Below are 16,797 nucleotides of genomic sequence, written 5' to 3'. Positions count from 1 at the left end.
TGTAGTAGGAGCGGAAAACACAGGCCGCTGGGGGTTTAAGGCGGGATTTGGAAAATTCTTTGCGTCAAGAGAAGACAAGACCAAGAATAGTGCAGCAGGGCGGAGATGTGTGCTGCGTTGCCGACTGGAACAGATGAAGAATAAAAGAATACAGAAAACAAGGGGTCGTGACACGGGTCAATTTAAACACATATATACGCCGAGGGAGCCTAACGCCGAGGTGGTCCTTCCCTGTGAAGCCAGGCTCGGCGACTCGATAATTATTTTTTGCTTTCTCGCTGTTTCAGGGAACCCAGGTGAAACACGCCGCAGCCGTCACGCATGCCAGGTCCCAGCCACCGTACAACTTCGCAAGGCGGACTGGTGGATTTTTTTTTTTTTTAAATCAAATACGGCCCGCCCTGGGCGTAAGCCGAGACCTAATTCGGGTTTTTTGTTTGGTCCAACGCACGCGTGGTGCTGCCTTGAACTTTTGCACCCGTGGCACTTGCTGCAGAAAAGTCGGACTCTTGCGCTTTCCCAATGCAAAATGGACTATTACTCATCGTCAGTGTAATCTTCCGACGAAGCCTCTGACTCCGACTCGCTCAACTCTTCGATTTGGTAGCTCACTGGCGTTTTTCTCTTTCTTGGCGGCGAGTTTTCCCCGACGATCATCAAGTCATCGAGCTCATCGTTTAAATTTTGTTTCGCCTTTGATTTGCTCTTTGGTTTCGCGGGCACAGCTTGAGGCTCTGGCGTCGAGACCGCACGAGCAGACTTGCTGGAAGACGTGTCTTCGTCTCCATCGATGGTCTGGCTCACCTGCTCAATGAGGTCATCGTCCGAGCTGTCGCCAAACATCAGGCTTCTCTTGGACTCGGGCTTCTTTTTCGAGGCCTTCGGCTTGCTGAAAAAGGTAAGAAGATTATCCTCAGGTGCCTCCTTAGGCAGCTCCTGGGGCAGTTCCTTCTTGCCGAACGGAAGCTGACCCTGGGTCTTCTTGGGCTTGCTGACTCCTTCAGTGGCCTCTTTCTTCACAGTTGGCTTGGGAGTGCTGCTGTTCAGCTCAGGCACAGCCTTTTTGGTCTTCTTCTTCGGAGCTCCGTAGTCCTCATCCTCGTCCTTCACAGCCTTCCGCCTTCTCTTGGTGGCTTTGGTACCCTTGCCCGTAATCAAGCTATTCCTCTCCTTTTCGTCTTCGTCCAAAAACTTCTCCCAGGCAGTGACGAATACTTCAAGATCCTCGTTCCACAAGTCCTTGGCGCTCTTGCCCAAGAGAATGTTGAGCTCGCTCTCCTTTTCGTCACGCTGGTTCAACAACTTTTCGTACCTCTCTCTAGTCAAAGACCAGAGCGACATTCCAAGCAAGTAGTCATATTGAGTGTAGACGTTCTCTGGCTTATGTTCACTTTCGTCTTCTTCCTCCAAATCGTTGATACCTCTGGAGTTCAAGAGACTGACGTCACCAACTTCCTCCTCTTCTTCCTGCAAAGCTTCCTCGGCCTCCACGAACAAGTCGCTTCTTTGCTCGACATTAACTCTCTTACCTTGCTTATCAAACCTAGCGAAGTTGAGTTCCATCAATCTTTCCACCAAGATACTTCTCTTCTTGTTCGAGACAGTCAACTCCTTGTCGATGATCAATTTAATGAAACGTGCCTGCTCACTCAATCTGACCAATTGGTTCAGCAAGTCCTCGGATAAGTGATCCTTACGCTTCTGATAGTATTCCAAACGGACGAAGTAGAAGTCACGCAAGATTTCGCTGGCGCTCTCGTACTTCTTGATTCTGCCGGCTGGGTCAAAAGCGACCATGTTACCAGTGGAAACAGTCGAGATCAACTTGAATCTCTCGAGCAATCCAATGTGGTGGGACTTCTCCATCTCAGCTTGGGTCAATTTGATCACAAATCGGATACTGGCAGCATGCTGCTCCTCCATATCCTTGATCCAAGGTTTATCCGAGTTGACAGCGTCCAACAAGAATTCCTTCACGTTGTTTGTCCACGACTTGACTGGAATTTCTGTGATTTCTAAGGTCTTGTCATCAATTTGCTCGATACGACCAGTGAGTTTGAACTTACCTTCACCAATCTTGTGCACGTCACCTTCCCATCCTTTGTACCATGGAAGCATTTCCTGAATCTCTTCACCATCCATGAGTCTCTTGATGTTGGCAACAATATCAAGTGGATTGAAGGATGGAATGTTGGTAGACCAACCAGTACCAATACCATCAGCACCATTCACCAAAACCATTGGAATGACCGGCAAGTACCACTCAGGCTCCACAGTTTGGGCATCATCTTGCACATATGTATATAATGGATCATCCAATGGGTTGAAAATTTTTCTGGTAATTTCCGTCAACTCAGTGAAAATATATCTTGCAGCAGAGAAATCTTTACCGCCAGCAGCTCTGGTACCGAAACCACCGTTTGGTTTAAGAAGATTCAAGTTATTTGAGCCAATGAAGTTCTGCGCCAAACCAATAATGGTCTGGACCAAAGACTGATCACCGTGATGATATCCTGTCTTGTCACTGATATAACCGGCCAAGTTCACAACCTTCATCTCATTCTTCAAATTTCTCTTGAAGCAACCGAACATAACTTTACGCTGACCTGGTTTGAAACCATCCAATACAGATGGAATGGATCTGATGTTGTCTGCCATGGAAAACAAAATCAATTCTCTGTTAATGAAATCACTAATAGGGATAACAGACAAGTCAGAATCAAGGTATGTACCAGGCTGGAAACCCTGTAACCATTCCTTACGATCATCAGCTTTCTTCTTCGAGAAAGCCAAATCAATCAAACTCGAATCATCATCTTGAAGAGCATGGAAATACTTCAAGTGCTTATCCAACTTCGAAAAGTACTCTCTGGCTTCTGTGGTGGTGGAAGTACCCAAACCCTTGTAGTACTTGTGAGTCCAGCGACAATTCTTACCCTCCGTTTCTCTCCATTGCTCAAACTCTGGCATCGAATAGAAAGGAATCTTTGTGTCTCCAGCTCTACCTCTGCTCTTAATAGAGACTTTAACAATTGGGGTGATAAATTCAAGAAGGAATTCATCGATGTTAAGCAAACCTGGGAAACTGGTTTCAAAAAAGTTGATAAGCAAACCCTTGATATGCGAACCATCATGATCCTGATCTGTCATGATCATAACGTGGCCGTATCTCAAATCTTTGATATTATCACGGTTGTAGGCCTTTCTGTGTTGCAACCCGATAATTTGTTTTAAAGCAGTAATTTCAGCATTCTTAGCGATCATTTCGGTAGAGGCGTCTCTCACGTTCAACAATTTACCACGGAGAGGGAAACAGCCATAGTAATCTCTTCCAACGACTGATAGACCGGCAACAGCCAAAGACTTGGCAGAATCACCCTCAGTCAAAATAAGAGTACACTTGTAGCCTTCCTTTGTACCGGCTTTATTGGCATCCACAAGCTTGGCCTGACCTTTAATACGGGTTCTTCTCTTACCGTCATCCTTTTGCAAGGCCTTGCCCTCGTTGGCATCGACAATGGTCTGGATAGCCTCGATGATGCTCGTCTTGGAGAGCTTCTTGATAAACTGGTCACTGATGACAATTTTATCCTTGGCCTTGGATGCAAACTCAGATGGCCTTGTGGTAAGCTGCTCCTTAGTCTGAGACGTGAATGCTGGGTTTTCGATCAAACAGTTGATGAAGATGAAAATGTGATTTTTGATTTGTTGAGGCTTGATCATGGCTTTCTTACCCTTCTTACCTTTGTTGAGCTCATCCATAAGCTTGTTGATGATTTGATCGGAGACGTATTTTACATGTGTTCCGCCTGCTGTGGTAGCGATGGAGTTGACAAAACTGACCTGGTTGAAGTTACCATCACTGACAGCGAACGCCAATTCCCATCTGTCGTTGATAACCTCGTGGACTATCGTTGTGCGGTTGTTTGCCTCGGTATCAATGGCCAAGTCTGGAGAGCGCTCTTGGATGGCCTTGACGTACATCTCCACGTAGTTTTTGAAGTTACGGATACTGAGCTTCTTTTCGTTCAAGAAGACGTTACAGTCCTTCACGGTACCACACAAATCGTAGACACGTCTGCGGAGCACCGAAAGGATGTCGCTATCGAGGGAATCCATATTGAACTTGGACAAGTCAGGTCTAAACGTAACCTTGGTGTATTCCTTCTTGTTTTTGGCTTTTGTGATTCTAGGTTTGGACACTTTGGACATATTGTTGGTCCACGTCTGCTCATACACAAGCTTTGTGTTTTGATCCGATGTCTCCACGGTGAACTCAGTGGAGAAGATATTACAAAGCTTAGCACCGAAACCGTTTCTACCACCCACCACCTTCTTCTGGTCGTCGTCGTAGTTGGATGACGTGAGCAAGTTACCAAAGATCATCTCTGGAATGTACATCTTCTCCTTATCGTGGATCTCCACAGGGATACCCTTACCGTCGTTCATGACGGAGATTTTGTTATTTTCAGGATCAATGTCGACCTTGATGTTCTTCATCTTTGGATCTCTGATCTTGTTATCGGCGGCGTTAACCAAGATTTCATCGAAGATCTTATAGAGACCAGGGACGAAGGTCACTTTGGAGAACTTCATGGACTCTGTTTCCGCATCAAAGTGCCAGATATCAACATCATTCTTCTCCACGGACCCAATATATGTATCAGGACGTTTCAAGATATGCTCGAGCTGAGACAATTTCTGGTATTGGGCTGATGCCCCCAGACTGGCTCCTCCATTTGATGTAGGTGTTGTGTTTGAAGAATCCAGAAGTGGCGTTTTGGAAGATTTGGATTCCTTCTTTGGCACGACTTCAACGTCGGAAAATGACTCGTCCAGAAAATCCTCGTCGGAAAAGTCGGACATCTTGTATGTTTTGGTTCTGAAGAACTGGTAGTTGTAGAAAGACGCGATCGCGCACGGGGTACGGCTGAGACGAAGACACGGAAGAAGGATCCCAACACGCCGGAGCATCAAGGGTATAAATAGGGCAGGATTTCCTCTTTTTTGTCAGGGGATATTTGAGATTTTTTAGGTTTTACGCTTGGGTACGTTGGGGAGGGCTGGATTGGTGGGTGTGTTTTCGCGTGTTTCAGTGTTATGGTGCATTGTCGATGTGGTAGAGTGGGTGAAGAAGGTGGCATTTAAGGGTGATTTCGATTGATTAGGGTATTTTCATCCTGATTATATAGTAAATAACTTTATGTGAAAGTACTGTTGTCGTTTTTGGATTTTGGTACACAATTCACATAGGATGAAATGTCTCACCTAACTTTCAGGAGTGTTTCACTATCTTTTGAAAGATCTAACTTTTGCATTTACTCAAAGGATACTTCAAGTACTCAAACTACCTCTTTATATCACTGAAAAGAAAAGCTCACTCACGAACTCAATTGAAACATATTTTTGCAATAACTAGAGCCGGATAGTCAAATCTGCATCCCTCCAAACCCTGTCCAACCCACCACCTACACCTTAATCTATCCACCGCTGGGTTACCCCACCGGTCTATGCATTCCTATTAACGCTTCTTCTTCATCGACTTCTGGATACGCTCAAATTCCTCATCATCAAGATCTGGCGCCTGGCGCTTCTTGCCCTTGGACTTACCATACTTGGCTTCGAGATTGCTGATCAAATCATCCAATTTGCCAGCATTCTTCCGCTGAATGAGCGCCGCAAGATCTCCCTCGGTCTTCAATGGCTTTTTCGTGATTTTCTTCGACATCTCCTCCGCCTGCTTGGCCTCCTTGGCCAACTTCTTCAACATCTGCTTGACCTTCGTCTTTCGCAGCTTCTTGTACTTGTCCCACGTCTTTTGCATGTTCTTGTCTATGTCGATGGCGCCTGAAACCAAAGCTTCATCCACGATATCAAACACCCTGCTCTCCTGAGTCTCGTCAAACTCCAAATGCGGAATCACCTCAAAAAGTCGGAGAAAATCACCCTCGTAGTAGGCGAAGTTATGCAAAATGTCCTCCTTCTCCTCCTCAGAACCCTGGTACTTGGCCCTGTCCTCCTCGATCATGTCTATGGTGATCTTTTCCGTCATCAGGGCAAAATAGTCTTTCCAGTCGAAAACATCTTCTTCTCCCGAGTACCCCAACAGTCCCGTTGTATCGTATCGACTGCGCTTGGCTGGATCAGATAAAATGCTGTAGGCGAACTGGATCTGGGGAAATACCGTCTTGTCCACATCCAGATTCAGTTGTTGGATTTTGTCAGGGTGGAATTTTAGCGATAGCTTCTTGTATGCTTTTTTGATAGCAAGGGGCGTGGCCTCCTTGTCGACCTGTAGCACGCTGTACGGGTCGATGTCCATGATTAAAGTAGGATGAATTTGTAAGTGTTTATCTAACGCGCGATGCCAGGGTTATGGTGGTGTGGAGGTGAAAAATTGGTCTGACGGGTTGCCCTAAAACAATTGAATTTTCGTTTTGAAAGGTTATTATGGCTTTGGATTACTATTGATAAGTTGATTTCATATTTCTTTAGATTTGTGAATCGACACTACAATGTATGGTACTACGTATGGTAGGTTGAAGAATTCGCAGCCATGGCTCGTCTAGAGACAGCTGATGATATCAGACTGTTCTGCGAGATTTTCCTTGCATTTAAAGTCATTCAAGCTTTTCGTCATCTTTGAGAGATAAAGCCGCTACGATTGTACATCTTTATTTCTTCATTCATGTCTCTGATATTACACTGGTCGAGTCCTCACATCCGTGACAATTCACACAATCAGCGCACCTACTTCAACTCGGACAAGGTCTCCTTGATGGCAGCAAGCAAACGGTCGACGTGGCCCTCGTAGACAGAGTAGCCCATGTGGCCGACACGGAAGTACTTGCCCACCAAAGCCTTGTGGATGCCGCCAGCGACAGTGAAGCCCTTTGTGGCCAACTTGCCCAAGAAGTCTGGACCGTTGACACCCTCTGGGAAGTAGGCGGCGGTAAGACCGTGAGCGGCAACCTCCTTGTTAGGCACGAGCTTCATGCCCAAAGCCTCGATCTCGTTCTTGAACTTGGTGGAAGCCTCGTCGTGGGTAGCGTATCTGGCGTCCAAGCCCTGGCCCAAGATCTCGTCAATGGACACCTTGAGGGCGGTGACGTTCTGGATGGCTGGGGTGGCGAAGTAAGCAGCTCCACCGCCCTCGTAGGCCTTCATGATAGGAGTCCACTTCTTCATGGAGGCGAAGAAAGCAGCAGGCTTCTCCTTGTTGAGAGCCTTCTGGACGGCTCTAGAAGAGGCGTAGAAGACAGACAAGCCGGCAGGAGCGCCCAAGGCTTTCTGGGAAGCAGTCAAGGCAAAGTCAATGCCCCACTTGTCAAACTCAATGTTCTCCACACCAATGGAGCACACACCGTCGACAATGATCAAAGTCTCTGGCGAGACCTTCTTGACGAGAGCGGCGATCTTGCCCACGTCGGAAACAACAGCGGTGGAGGTGTCCACGTGGGTGATGGTGATGGCGGTGTACTTCTCCTTCTTCAAGTGCAGCTCGATCTGGTCAAGAGGCACAACGTCGCCCACAGGCGCCGTCACCACGTCAACCTGGGCCTCGTAGACCTGCAAAGCCTCAGCAAAGGAGTCGGAAAAGAAACCCGTCAGGAGAACCAACACCTTGTCGTTCTTGTTGAGCAAGTTGGCACCAGCAACGTCCCAGCCCAAAGTACCAGAACCGGCGACAACGTAAGGCTGGGCCTCAGGATCCGTCGATTTGAACACCTTACGCAAGTTCTGCAAGACATTCTGGAAAGTTTTCACGAATTCAGGCGAAGTGTGGGCCTGAGAAGGAGTAGCCATGGCACCCAAGACAGCGTCGCTGAACTCAATGGGGCCAGGAATCATGGTGAGCTTGTGCTCTGGTTGCTTGTAGTTGGAGGCCATTCTGACAAAGTTTCTACGCAAAATTGACTGGATAGGGCGGAAGAGTGCCGGGGTAGATAGCATCAAAAGAAGAGGGTGGTTACGTCGAGTAGATATACCCCAGGCCCGGCGCGCCGGTGCAGGAGGGCTGTCAGCCTGGTAGTAGAAAAAAGAGAGGAATTGGGCGGCATTGAGTGGAGGAGGGGGGCGCATAGGCAGGAAAGGTGCGGTTTATGGGGGAAGGTGGTGGTTTTTTCGTTGGTTGTATCGGCGACACCGTTGGACCGGCGCACCGGTTCGGAGTCAGAGACGGAATTCGAGAGAAGTCAGAACGAGGTGCAGCAGGTGGGAGGTGGCGGCCGTGGCGGGAGGGTTTTGGGGCGAGAGAGGTGGATAGTTGGCAGGTGGGGCCAGGGTGGGGCCAGTGTGGTGGCGTGGAAGTTGGGTTGGTGTGGTCCAATTGGTGATGTAGTTGAGGGTATGTTCTTGGGAGGTTAGAGGAGAAGTTCTAAAGCGAAGTTTTGATGGGTTTTGGTGAAATTAGCTAAATGTTGGATAGTTGAGGAGGCCTTCTTTGGCTTGCTGTCCATGGTTTTGTGGTGTTGCTGGTGGTGTTGCTGGTGTGGGGGACCGAGGTTGGCTGCGAAATGGCTCGATCCAGTGGGGACACGTCAAAAACGTTGGATCGAGGGGTAGTATTTTTGATTTAGGTATTTGGAAGTACTGCTATGCGATGGGGATGATATGGATCAGCTGGAGAAGGAAGAGATGGTTTGGGGACTTTGCACCGTGAAACGTGGGGTAAAGAGCTAAAGGGCTAGCCGTGTGGTGTAAATCGGGGAAGTGGTGTTGGGACGTTGATGGAATTTTGCTTGATATACTTGGTTTTGACTCAATTGAGTGGATCGCTTGGGTCAATGGCTCCATATTACTTGGGATGTTTGATCTTGCCTACTGGCCTTGTGCATGTGAAGATTGATAGCGACTTTTCAGCCCAGGTTATTTGAACTCGGGTGGTCATAAAGCATGGTGGTTTTTGAGATAAGGGCTTCTAGGGGGAATCTCTTGAAAGTAGAATATTCCTGTGCCGTAATATTTTTGGATTGGCATAGATGTGGTGGATCCTGAGGTAGGCTTGGTGATCTTCAAAGTAAGATGCTAACGCCAGTGCTGATCGATGATCTCTTCTCTGGATCCGCTTTTTATTTTCTATCTCTATTTCAGCTTCATCACTTTTCCAGATCCATCACTTTTACATGATCCAGCGGCCTTCAATCGGTGATTGTTTCCTCTAGAGTCTAGAGCTGCATCAAAGTTGAACTTGCAAATAGGCTATAACTCTGCGGCCAAATTTCAGTGTCAATGGGATAAACCAGATTGAAGGTACTGCACTGCTTGGTGGAACCTAGGCTGGTCCATTTGCTGCATTGAAACAGAATCACCATGGACTCCTCTTCATATCAGCATAGAGTTGCAGCCACGAGCGTTCCTTTAACCCCTGCGGGGCAATGACATCCGGTAATTAGACAGTGGAGCATTAATGTCCTCTAATGCGCTCTAATGTAAAACTAAGTAGGACATTGCTGTTTAATGTTGAATGATCTGAACCTATGCACTTTCATACTGCCATTCAGACGAGGCAATGGAGAGGTTCGATGCCATTACGGTTTTATGCAACTGGTACTGCAATTTTACCTCTATTCTGATATTAGTCAATTCATGAAAAATATTGATCAATCCTTGAAACATCCTCAATTCCTCACGACTGTTCGACAGCATTTCGCAGCCATTACTTGGGTCTACCTATACCTCTCAAAACCACCCAGAATGACAAATCACCCTCATTTCAAATCTCAAACACCCATCCAGAACACCAACGAACCCCAAATCCCCAAAACCGTAAATCAATTCTTTCATTTACCACACCCACACAATTCACCTCATCACCACTCTCACCTGCATTGGCTGCGAACTAATGGTAACCAGACAGTTCTCCCTACGAGGCCACAAGGCACCAATTGCAGGATTTCTGGATACTCCCCATGGTCTTGTTTCTGCAGACAGAGACGGCTGGGTCGTTGTGTGGAGTCTCGTGACCAAGCGACCCTTGGGTTTCTGGAAAGCTCACGATGGTCAAATCATCACCTTGATCAACACACCCCATGGATTGTTGACACACGGCCGGGACTCGGCAATTCGGTTCTGGACCACAGAAGGTCTTGCTGTGGAAACGGATTTGGCATATATGGGCAGGGACGGTTTGCCTAAACCGAAATACGAGGAGATCCCAGTGAACGCCTTGAACTTCTGCAATGTGGACTACATCGACGGCCGTTTGGCCACGGCATCTACTACCGACTCGGAGAATTTTGATATTTACGAGCTCGCAGCGCCAGGAAAGCCGTGGGGTCTATCCAGAGTCGTTCAGGGCTTTTCAGTGGGCACTGGTGCTGTTGATGAGACTAAACGGGACGGTCAGGGCATTATCATGAAACTACGGTTTGTGGGGTCGTCCTTGCTTTTTGTGGGCTATGAGCTGGGAACAGTGAAGGGTTTCAAATTGACGGACGAGTCGAACTCAACAGCTCTGGCGAGGGAACTGCTCCTTCTCAATAAGGACTTGAAGGTGACTGAGGTGTTTTCATACAATGGCCACTCGCCACAGCCGGTGCTTTCGTTTGAGTACGCTGACGAGAAGCTATATACGGGATCGGCGTCCAAGAAGCTTATTGTGGTATCGATCGGTGAACTTTTAAAGGAGGGATCAAGTGAACCTGCGACGGTCAAAAATGGACCATCTGTGAAAGCTTCCAGCGGACTTGGGCTGCTTCTAGGACGGCCGAAAATTGAGGTTTTGGACGACTTTGAACCTGTCGATTGCGAGATCTCCACCTTCAACCTTCGACATGCTGGTATTCTGAATATCCAGATCGGCGAGGAAGTCCATATGATTTTCTGGGACGGCGTGCTCAAAAGTTACACCAAGGATTTAAAGGAAATCAGCCGATCGGAGAGGGGAGTGGAACGAATCAAGGTTGAGACAGAACAGACAGAAGTCGCCAAACCTACTACCAAAGCATTATGTGCATATCTCTACCATCCACCTCAGGTTTCTTCCCAACTGGCATCACGAAAAGAGCTTCTTCGGCTCCGAAGAGCCAAGCATGAAGTGTTGTTGTTCGTGGGCTACGGCGACAACCTCATCAGTGCATTTACGATAGACGAACTGTAATAAATCATATTCGAATGTGGGGTATCTATAAGCAAGACGAAAGAATGTAAAATAGGACCAGGCATTATCGGCTAGGCTTTGGCGGGCTCGGAGCTGATCTTTCTCAGCGGCTTCCTGTCGTTGTTGAAATTACTGCTGTTGAAGTTGCTGCTTCCACCGTAGAACAGCCTTCTTTTATTTTTGTTGGAGGTGGGCTGATTGGAGTTCTCATTAAGGAAAAGTTGTGAGTTCCTGTTGCCTCTGCTGCCAGATCTGTTGTGTGAGTTGTTACCTGAAGAACTCGAAGTACGGCTTCCGCCGGCCAGGTTGAAGCGCTGCTTGGGGAGTGGGGAGGAGTTCTCGAGGTCTGGGGATTCCAACCGCATCAGATTTCTCTTGTTGCTGTTGTTATTGTTGTTTCTCCTTCTCCTCAGAGACACATTGCGCTGTCCTGAGGAACGGCCCGCACTTTCGATGTCCAAGTCGCTGAAGGTGGTGTTCAAGCTTTCGCTGGCATTCAGCAAAAGCGCTTCGATATCAACATCGACTTGTTCACGCTCCTTGATTTTATCCAGCAAGTCTGGGTGCTTCTCCACAAGAGATGAAATAACTTGCACATTCTCCAGCAAGATCTCCTTGGACTCCTCGCCGTGGGACTTGGCAGCTTTTGCCAAAGCTACCAAAAGCTGCAAAATAGCCTTGTTCTTGTTCACGTTCAAATTGTCCATTTGCTTCCGCTTGGACATGAGGCTCTCGAGCAACGCATCGTAGTCCTTGTCGTTGCTGTCCAACTTGGCAGACAAATCATCGATTGTCCTAGCCAGCTCTTTCTTGTAGTTATCGAACAAGCGGTACATTCCGTCCAACTCTTGCTGGTAGTGGCGTTTGTATTCATGCTGAGAAGCAATCAAAGCGTCGTAGGCGATCTTCAAACGCTCGTGTTCGGCGGTGGAGAGAGACAGCGACTCCTGCAAATTATCACATCTGATCTTCAAGTTCTTGTTGGAGAGCTTGAGGTTCTCATTGGACGAGTGAACATCGTTGAACTCCTCCTCCAAGTCTGTGATTCTGCGCTCTTTTCTCTTCAACAAAGCACCAATCATATCGTTTTCGTGCTTGGCATTGGCCAACTGGTCCACGAACGATTCATTCTTCTTACTCAAAATCTCATTCTTCTTCTTGTACGACTGGTTGGAGATCTTGAGCTCCTCTGCTTCATTCTTCAAGTCGTCAATCTCAGCCTGGAGTCTCTCGATGACTCTCGAGGTTGGCTTTTTCAGGGGACTTTCCATTTTCTTAGTTAACAAGCGCTTCAGATCAGCTCTAGTTGCTCAACAGAGTGAAAAGATGCGTAGAGTACTGGCGGTAGTAGGAAGTGCTCAATACTTAAGGTTTGAAGTCTTGATGTTGTTTACTTTTCGCAGCCGAGGCAGCCAACGACGCACCCGTACACCAGGCTTAGGTATGCAACGGGTTTCCACATGCTGCTACCTATACGACAGAGAATTTTTTTTTGTTTTGTTTTTTTAAAATTGATGATTTTGCTCTGAAATATTTTTCGATTCCAGTAATTGTGTAGATGGGTAGTCAATTGTGGTATATGTGTTCTACATTCATGCTGCATTCCTGTGAGACACATTCCCATAGCATATTCGTCAGATTAAGCGAATGAGGGATCACAAACTCAATTCAAATTAAGCTCTCTGTGTTTCATCGTATAAAGCGAAAGGCTCAGTAAAAAGTTTCAATCGTTCATTCGTCAAGTCAGATGTACGATCTCGGCTGCGACTTTATATGACTAGTTACCACAGAAATAAGGCAGACTTCGTGGTACATACTGCTTTTCCATCCAAGCTCAGGAAATCCTTCAAAATGAAGCACCAATACTAAAATTGTCTAGCCTTGTCCTTGTGATGCAAATCGATCTCTTCTGCGATCCGCAGATGAAAATCCACCATAACGTATTGGACTTCATTAGCGTACCTACAAGTCTCATCTTTCTTACAGGCAGCCTCATAGTCCTTTTCAAATCCGGCAGTATCAAGCTCTCTGAGCATGTGCCTTAAGTCTCTGTCCTTGTATCTGAACGGATTGATAGTGCAAGCAGTGATCTCGAGCCATTTAGGTGTAGACGTATAGATATGTTTGTAGCGAAGGAAATTTCTAAGGCTGCCATGACTCCTGTGGAATGCTTTCAATTGAGTCAAATCCCTGCTTGCTTGGCTCCACTCTCCTCTCTCATATAGATACCTGATCATATCGTGGTATGTATGCCACGTCACACCAAGGCGATTTGTGTCAATGCTTTCACGAAGAACAAGAAGGATAAAGAAATCGGTTCTGGCCATCAATGTGTTGAGGTCGTCCTGTGGAATTCCCTCGTACAAGTGTTTAACGGAATCGTCGATATGCCCTCTCAGCCATAAGCCGTTAACGTAATGATCGACACAGGGATGAAATTTAAAAGCCCACAGTTTGAATTCGTATTTCCATTCATCGAAATTTTCTGGACCCTTCAACTTGGGTTTGAACCCTTTGATTTCCGACAATTGCATATCTTCCATCGCATATTTGAAGTAACAGGGTCCCACAAGGAAGTAGTTCTCCTTGTAGGTTGGAGAGGCAGTGCCCTTTGTAGCGAATTCTTCGTCACTGTCATTGGGGGTCACCTCGTAACCCATTTTCTTCTGTTCTTTATTTGTTTTTTTTTTTTTTTTTTTTTTTGTGATCTAATCTACATCGGGCAGGGGGTCTATATATGTACCCCGATAATGCGGGTACTATTCTTGATGTGGACTGCACTCGAGAATCACTGCCTCTTTTGGTCTCTTCATTATTGAAAGGCCTTCCTCTTAATTTAATAATCGACGAAAAGAATAAAGCCTAATTCCTTATCAGAGTCACTTTTCTGTTTTCGTTATTAAATTAAGGGCCTTCCACTGTTTGGTACTTGATCCCTCACTAGTGAGCCTAGTTAAGTAACCATTGACGTCAGAGACTACGCGAGGTTCTTAACCATCGAAACCCTCGTGTAGCCGTGTCGTTGGCTGGTACTTTTCCGATTTCGAAGGATAGCTGAGGATCTGCTCGATCATATACTTAGCTAGAATCCGTTAGTACTTCTCACACTAAGTATGTCAAACACTGATCTGCGCGAACCTAACATGATACTATTTTATATCTCTAATGACTGCGATGCCCCCTGGTGAAAACACTCTTGGATTCTTGACTGGCTCCATTAATTGATAATTTACTTTTGCAAGGCTTTCAGATCCTCGGAGTTATGGTAATTTGCAATCTCCGTCAGACTGCGAAACGCACTGACAATAGCCAATAGCCTTTCCGTCTAACGTGCCTACTACATGATAGTAAGAACTTTGGAAATATAGCCGAAACTCAGTTCCTGTTATCAAGAGTAAGTGCTCTTTTCCTCAGTTTCACAGGTAGTCGAATCGTAACATTCGAATCAACGAAGGCTACGGACGACCTGGCTACTACCCACTCAAAATCACTATCTGATATGAAATTTATAAATTAGTCATGCTAGAACTGCTCGCCCATTGGAGCCACGATGATATAATTAAAATTCAACTAGCCCCTCCTTCGTGGCGTTTATTAAGAACTTCTCTCATTTTTCGCAGCCATAACTGCTTTAAATCAAACCAGCGACAACAAGAGCTATACCAGCTGCTCCAAAAGCACCGACCTTCACGGCAGCATTGTTAGATGTACTTGCGCCGGTCCCAATAATAGTGTCATTTCCACTGGAGGTTCCCGTTCCGGTAATACTATCATTTCTGGAAGTTCCGGCTCCTGTAATAGTATCACCTTCACTAGAAGTATCGTTTATACCGTTGGCTCCACTGGTAGTCTCTATGGTGGTCCCAGTTTCAGCTGTGGCTGTAATCAAAGCACTGTGGCCATTGGACGTTTGTGGGGACTGGCTGAAGGTTTCTGGAGCAAGTTGAGCTGAAGAAGCCGATGCTCCTAGTACTGTAGTGCTGACAGAATCGGTACATTTCAAGTCGTCGCCGTGGAAATCGCATCCCATAAGGTCAGACTCACCGTCCGAGGTATAATGGCCAAATTGGAGAATAGGGCCCAGGTCCCGTTCGAAGCATGTTGTTTCTTCAGCGATAACATGACAATTACTGGGAAGAGGGAATGTCTCAGTCGAAGTGTATGGCCTAAACTGAACCCAGAAGGTGTCCATTGCACACAAGAGAGGGTAGCCTGACCAGAATACACACCTTGAAAAAGCAGACGGAGTAGTAGTAGTAGAAGTCCAATATTCTGGAAATACCGTTCCATTCTTTCCATCTTCATCAGTGCAGACAAAGTCCCCACTGTGTGAGTGGCAGCCTGTGATCGAGTAAGTATCGGGATACTCTTCATCATACCATGACAGAATATAATCCATTTTTTGTGAAAAAAAAAAAGGAGTTGCAATAGGAACAGAACAAAAATCAGTCGTCTAAAATCAAGTACTTTTTCAAAATGACGTATGGGCTTGGCAACACTGGTTGAGACAAGCAGGGTCCGTCACACTTGGAATGGCAATTTTTTTTTTTTTTCATTTAGGCATCAGTCTTGGTTTTACCGCAATTCAGTCAGCCTGCTATGGTTAGCGAATCAGTCTTCATGTGATGGCTTACTTTCATGAAGAGTCTTTGATTCGTTCGTCTTCGTATGTCTCTCTGGGGCACATTCATTGTGCAGTACCGGCAGAAAAAATTGCATATTTTGCATATACAAGTCACGTGACCGCTTTTATCACTTCTCTCTTACGGGCAGCCTCCCAAAACATCCTCACACCACGGGCGTGTGGCGTAGTTGGTAGCGCGTTCGCTTAGCATGCGAAAGGTCTCCGGTTCGAATCCGGACTCGTCCATACTTTTTTTTTCATATCTATTTAATTCATATTTCTGCCAGCAGATCATGCGTAATGCTTCTTGTCTTCCAACTCGTCGAGCCGAATCTTCATCGCGGTGAGCTTGCGCTCCACATCAACCCAAAACGAGTTCTCCCGCTCCATCAACGCCATGTACTTCTCAAAAACAAGCGTGTTCTTCACCACCAACATGTGGTATGCCCTCATGATGCCCTCAATCGCCTCTTGTCTCTGCTGCACCAGCTCCAAGTCAATTTTGTTTACAGCCTCGGAGGAAAGGGCTGGAATATCCAATGTGGAGAGTTCAGCCAAGTTGGAGTAGGCTTCCCGAATCGCCGGGAACTTGGCTAGAAGGACCTCCTGTTTCTCTGCATCGGGAACGCTGCTCCGGTTCTTGATCTCCGGAATGTGTTTCTTTGGGTCTCTTACGGTTTCTATGATTCTCTCCAACGTCTGAAGCTCAGCATTGGACTTGTAAAGTGCATCCACTTTGGCCTGGAGATCTTGCACCTGTGCTGTCAACGAAACACCAGATTTGTCCTTTTCTCCTGCCTGGAGCTCTAGCCTCGTTAGTCTGCTGCTGAGACTGTTGAATGTGGAAGAGTCCATGGTGATAATATGTGCGAAACGGAAGTAAGCGCACAATGTAGACCCTATTGACCGAAGCATGAGGTAGTGGTGTTGGGGAATGAGCTCAATGTGATTTCGTATTTTCGTTCGGATTTCGATCTTGGCGGTCCTTAACAATCCGTGGCCACAGAATGGCAATTTCAGAGGACTGTGATAATCAGAGACCTGTTCTACTGTGGCGGTGATAAGACACTAC

General features: G+C 46.6%; 8 protein-coding genes and 1 non-coding gene across 9 annotated transcripts; 2 read left to right on the top strand and 7 right to left on the bottom strand.

Moving 5' to 3' along the window:
* Positions 1-537: 537 nt before the first annotated feature.
* On the bottom strand, positions 538-4,866 carry TOP2 (DNA topoisomerase 2; the record flags this gene model as incomplete). The annotated part of the gene is made up of 1 exon (XM_024859593.1): positions 538-4,866. The coding sequence occupies one exon, from the start codon at positions 4,864-4,866 to the stop codon at positions 538-540; it is 4,329 nt and encodes a 1,442-aa protein (XP_024712262.1).
* Positions 4,867-5,521: 655 nt separating this feature from the next.
* On the bottom strand, positions 5,522-6,322 carry C7M61_004270 (uncharacterized protein; the record flags this gene model as incomplete). Its single annotated transcript, XM_024859592.1, has 1 exon — positions 5,522-6,322. One exon carries the CDS (start codon positions 6,320-6,322, stop codon positions 5,522-5,524), a length of 801 nt encoding a protein of 266 aa, XP_024712261.1.
* A 428-nt stretch (positions 6,323-6,750) lies between these two features.
* Positions 6,751-7,890, bottom strand: C7M61_004269 (pyridoxal-phosphate-dependent aminotransferase family protein; the record flags this gene model as incomplete). Its single annotated transcript, XM_024859591.1, has 1 exon — positions 6,751-7,890. One exon carries the CDS (start codon positions 7,888-7,890, stop codon positions 6,751-6,753), a length of 1,140 nt encoding a protein of 379 aa, XP_024712260.1.
* A 1,954-nt stretch (positions 7,891-9,844) lies between these two features.
* On the top strand, positions 9,845-11,101 carry C7M61_004268 (uncharacterized protein; the record flags this gene model as incomplete). Its single annotated transcript, XM_024859590.1, has 1 exon — positions 9,845-11,101. One exon carries the CDS (start codon positions 9,845-9,847, stop codon positions 11,099-11,101), a length of 1,257 nt encoding a protein of 418 aa, XP_024712259.1.
* A 71-nt stretch (positions 11,102-11,172) lies between these two features.
* On the bottom strand, positions 11,173-12,372 carry SHE3 (She3p; the record flags this gene model as incomplete). The annotated part of the gene is made up of 1 exon (XM_024859589.1): positions 11,173-12,372. One exon carries the CDS (start codon positions 12,370-12,372, stop codon positions 11,173-11,175), a length of 1,200 nt encoding a protein of 399 aa, XP_024712258.1.
* Positions 12,373-12,966: 594 nt separating this feature from the next.
* On the bottom strand, positions 12,967-13,761 carry C7M61_004266 (uncharacterized protein; the record flags this gene model as incomplete). Its single annotated transcript, XM_024859588.1, has 1 exon — positions 12,967-13,761. One exon carries the CDS (start codon positions 13,759-13,761, stop codon positions 12,967-12,969), a length of 795 nt encoding a protein of 264 aa, XP_024712257.1.
* Positions 13,762-14,732: 971 nt separating this feature from the next.
* Positions 14,733-15,293, bottom strand: C7M61_004265 (uncharacterized protein; the record flags this gene model as incomplete). The annotated part of the gene is made up of 1 exon (XM_024859587.1): positions 14,733-15,293. One exon carries the CDS (start codon positions 15,291-15,293, stop codon positions 14,733-14,735), a length of 561 nt encoding a protein of 186 aa, XP_024712256.1.
* A 605-nt stretch (positions 15,294-15,898) lies between these two features.
* Positions 15,899-15,971, top strand: C7M61_004264. Its single transcript has one exon. It is a non-coding gene; the product is annotated as a tRNA-Ala (tRNA).
* A 45-nt stretch (positions 15,972-16,016) lies between these two features.
* Positions 16,017-16,580, bottom strand: C7M61_004263 (uncharacterized protein; the record flags this gene model as incomplete). The annotated part of the gene is made up of 1 exon (XM_024859586.1): positions 16,017-16,580. The coding sequence occupies one exon, from the start codon at positions 16,578-16,580 to the stop codon at positions 16,017-16,019; it is 564 nt and encodes a 187-aa protein (XP_024712255.1).
* Positions 16,581-16,797: the final 217 nt, after the last annotated feature.

Source organism: Candidozyma pseudohaemuli (assembly GCF_003013735.1).
Source record: "Candidozyma pseudohaemuli strain B12108 chromosome Unknown scaffold00013, whole genome shotgun sequence".
NCBI lineage: Eukaryota > Fungi > Ascomycota > Pichiomycetes > Serinales > Metschnikowiaceae > Candidozyma > Candidozyma pseudohaemuli.
Note: the sequence above shows the minus strand (reverse complement) of the source record. Positions and strands in the feature narration are given on the sequence as shown.